General features: G+C 58.4%; 1 protein-coding gene across 1 annotated transcript; it reads left to right on the forward strand.

The window, feature by feature from the left end:
* Nucleotides 1-524: 524 nt before the first annotated feature.
* LOC113962474 (hemoglobin subunit beta-like) lies at nt 525-1,966 on the forward strand. Its single transcript, XM_027673229.1, has 3 exons — nt 525-840; nt 942-1,164; nt 1,836-1,966. The coding sequence occupies exons 1-3, from the start codon at nt 623-625 to the stop codon at nt 1,962-1,964; spliced, it is 570 nt and encodes a 189-aa protein (XP_027529030.1). The 5' UTR covers nt 525-622; the 3' UTR covers nt 1,965-1,966.
* Nucleotides 1,967-4,116: the final 2,150 nt, after the last annotated feature.

Here is a 4,116-nt window from a genome sequence, read left to right on the forward strand (position 1 = left end):
TCAGCTGGTAACTGTCCTGTGGCACCAATGCAGCTGCTGGGGATGTTCTCTGGCTGCCCAGGGGAGCTGTGGCTGCCCCTGGATCCCTGGAAGTGTCCAAGGCCAGGTTGGACGGGGCTTGGAGCAACCTGGGCTGGTGGAAGGTGTCCCTGCCCATGGCAGGGGGTGGCACTGGATGGGCTTTGAGGTCCCTGGGACACAGGGATTCCATGATTCCATGTGCACAGCTCAGCAGGGACACGGATTGTTTGTGGCACAGGGATTGCTGGTGGCACATGGATTGTTTGTGGCACAGGGATTGTTTGTGGCACAGGGATTGTTGGTGGCACATGGATTGTTTGTGGCACAGGGATTGTTTTTGGCACACGGATTGTTTGTGGCACACATCTCTCCCACTCTGGAACCCTCGGCCGGGCCGGGGCTGCACCAGCAGCTCCCCGTGTGCTCGGGGCTGAGCCTGGGGGTGAGGTGATGCTTGTCCACGCAAAGACAGAGGGGGGAAAGGGCCCCTTTTCCCCTTGGACAGCATCCAAATCCGCTATCTTCCCTTGTGCAGCCCCGCTCCCCCCCAGCCCCGACCAATGGCTCCGGGAACTGAGATTAGACCCAGCCGTGTATAAAAATGCCCGGGGCAGCCCCTGGCCCCACTCCTGTCACTGTCACTGTGCAGGGAAGCCCAGGCAGCCCCTGGCCCCACTCCTGTCATTGTCACTGCAGGGAAGCCCAGGCAGCCCCTCTGCTCGGCACCATGGTGAACTGGACAGCTGAGGAGAAGCAGCTCATCACCAGCACCTGGGGCAAGGTGAACGTCGCCGAGTGCGGTGCCGAGGCCTTGGCCAGGTAGGTCCAGCCCTGGGAACCCGCCCAGGGCACCTGGAGAGAGAAACCACCCCTATCACGGGGACATTAATGTCTCTACGGCTGTTTGTGTCTCTCCCCAGGCTGCTGATCGTCTACCCCTGGACCCAGAGGTTCTTTGCCTCCTTTGGGAACCTCTCCAGCCCCACGGCCGTCATCGGCAACCCCATGGTCCGAGCCCACGGCAAGAAGGTGCTCACCTCCTTCGGGGACGCCGTCAAGAACCTCGACAACATCAAGAAATGTTTTGCTCAGCTGAGCAAACTCCACTGTGACAAGCTGCACGTGGACCCCGAGAACTTCAGGGTGAGCTGTGCTCGGGCTCCAGCCTGGGCTGGGCAGGGGGGTCTGTCCTGGAGTGGGGTCCTGGGGGGGTCTGACAGACTGTGAGACCTCCAGAGAAACCCTGAGACTGCCCCAGCCTGGGGAGTCTGCGGAGGGCAGGGGTGATGAAAGGGGAGGAACAGCCACATTTGGGGGGAACAGAGACAAGTTACGGGGCTGGGATCTGTGAGAGGAGGGACCCGGGCAGGGGAGGAGGGTGGGGACAAACACAGAGTCAAACACATTCCAGTGGGAAAAAACATCCCGGAGCAGCCAGAGAGCAGAAGGGAAGAAGCTGAGACAGAGTTTGGAGGGAAGAGCTGAGCTTGGCTGTGATGGAGAGGTTAAACTAGGAGGGAAAATAAACATGGACATTTCAGCGGGAGGGATCCAAGCCCGAGGACAGCCTGGGTGGGCAGGGATGGGAAAGGAAGGGATAAACCCAGTGGAAGCAGGGGGAGGACACTGCACAGCAGGCAAGGGCAGGTGTCTGGGGAGGATCCAGCACACCCAGGGATCCTGGTGCCTGCCAGGGACACAACCTGTGCCAGGCGCTGGGATTTGTGACCAATTCCTCAGTAACTGGTGGTGTGACAGTGGGGAGGGGGTGGAGGGCAGCACCTGGCTGATGCTTCTCCTCCCTGCCCTGCCAGCTCCTGGGTGACATCCTCATCATCGTCCTGGCCACCCACTTCGGGAAGGACTTCACCCCTTGCTGCCAGGCTGCCTGGCAGAAGATGGTCCGGGTGGTGGCCCACGCCCTGGCCCACGAGTACCACTGAGCCCCCCGCCAGCATTCCCACCTGGACACACTCCTGGGGAACCCTCCCGGTCTCTCATTGCCAAATAAACACCAACTGCTCGGCCACGAGGTGTCTGGATCTCTGTGGGAACAGGGAAGGGGTCACACAGGGCTGGGGAAGGGAGAGGGAAGATCACACACGTGGGGCAGCAGGAGCCAGGGGCTCATTCGTGCGAGTGACACTTGTCTGAGCTGGAGAATCCAGGGGAACATTCAGGACAAAACCCAAATAAACAGCACAAAACACAAAGAGAAACACTCTGGTGCTTTTTGGAGACATCGGGTGACATTGTTTGGTTTAATCTTTTAAACCTTTCACAGAGCAAGTGGAACAAAACTGACCAAAACTGTGCAGTGGGAGGAGGGACAGGGAGGTTGGGTCCATCGTGTGTCACTTCCTTCATGTCAGGAAAAACGTGGGGCATTGTTGTTTTTTTTTGTTTGTTTGTCTGGTTGGTTTTTTTTTTTGTTTTGTTATTTTTGTTCTGGTTGGTTTGTTTGGTTTTGGTTTGTGGGGTATTTTTTTTGCCTAAATCATTGTCACTCTCAGATTAGCAAGGGCAGAATGTAATAAACTATCAAGGCCAGGTTGGACGGGGCTTGGAGCAGCCTGGGCTGGTGGAAGGTGTCCCTGCCCATGGCAGGGGGTGGCACTGGATGGGCTTTGAGGTCCCTCCCAACCCAAACCAGTGTGGGATTCCATGAAACACTGCACTGCTGAGTGAGGGGGGACAGTGTCACCCCAGGACCTTTGGCCAGGGCCCCTCTTGTGCTGAGCAGCCAGAGGAGATCTGGGGCCCTCATTAGACACGACAGCAGCTCATTCCCATGCAAACACTTTCCTCCGTGGCCATCCAGGCCCCACGGGGACATTCCTGCACCCCACGAGCTCCATCCCTGTCACCAGCACCAACATCCCACCCCACCAGCCCCAGCTGGGAGCAGGAGCAGCCCCAGAGACCCAGCTGCCTCTCCCACCTCTCAGCAGGACCTCAGGCTGCCAAACCCCTGGGTCAGGCACCATCTCCTGCTGCACATCTGTGCAGATGTTTTTCCTTCACGGGAAAGGGTGGTGAGGCCTTGGCAGGGGCTGCCCAGGGAGGTTTGGAGTGCCCATCCCTGGAGGTGTCCCAGGAAGGCCTGGCCGTGGCACTCAGTGCTCTGGGCTGGGGGACAAGGTGGGGATGGGGCACAGGGGGGATCCATGGCCTGGGAGGGCTTTTCCAGCCCCGGTGATCCTGGGACTCTGTGACATCCCAGTACACCCAGTCCTCCCAGCTCTCCTGGGACCCTGTGAGCCAACACCCTGCGGGCAGCTGGTGTGCCCTGGGTTACAACATCTCCCTTCCAGCCCTGTTGGCCTTTGCCAACAGACTCCTTGAGACAGGAGCTCTCTCTGGGCTGCAAGGCCCTGCCATGATTTTAGTGGTGTCACCCTAAAGTTTTCAAACTCTTAAAGAGCTGATGGGAAAGAACAGGGAGAACCCAAAGCCTACCAGAAGAGGAGAAAGAGAAACCGGTGCATTCAGAGGGAGAACCCAAAATCCCCATGTCAGAGTGTCATGGTAGAGATAGATATAGAGTTAAGATTATATGTAATGTATTATAGTATAAGTATTTATTTATTTGTACAGTCCTGTAATATATTCCTTTTCCCCCATATTGAGTCTTGTGTTTTTGTCTGGGGTTGAGATGTGGGAGGGGGGGCTAGGAATCAGAATTGGATTTTGAGGCTGCTAAAACCATGACACCGAGCCTTCTACCCCAGGGGTTTGCACCATGTGAGGAGCACCAAACCCAACAACCACCATCCCTGGGGGCTACCATGGGACTGCAGACACCGTCCCTGGGGGTGTCCCTGCCGTGGGACTGCAGACACCGTCCCTGGGGGTGTCCCTGCCGTGGGACTGCAGGCTCAGCGTGGAGATAATGCCACCCCTCAGCAGGGCTGGAAATCAGGGACAGGGAGGGCGCTGGATCTGGGCACCTTGCCCTGCAGCCCCACCCTGACGCGGGGTCCCCTCCCTCGGGGTGCCAGGGCCCCCCCGGGGCAGCAGCCAATGAAGGGGTGCCCGGGGGGGAGGAGGGGCCCGTCGGAGAGGATAAAAGCGGGGCTGGCAGAGCCGTCCCCA

Source organism: Neopelma chrysocephalum, unplaced genomic scaffold (assembly GCF_003984885.1).
Source record: "Neopelma chrysocephalum unplaced genomic scaffold, ASM398488v2 Primary Assembly neopelma1_181000, whole genome shotgun sequence".
Lineage (NCBI taxonomy): Eukaryota > Metazoa > Chordata > Aves > Passeriformes > Pipridae > Neopelma > Neopelma chrysocephalum.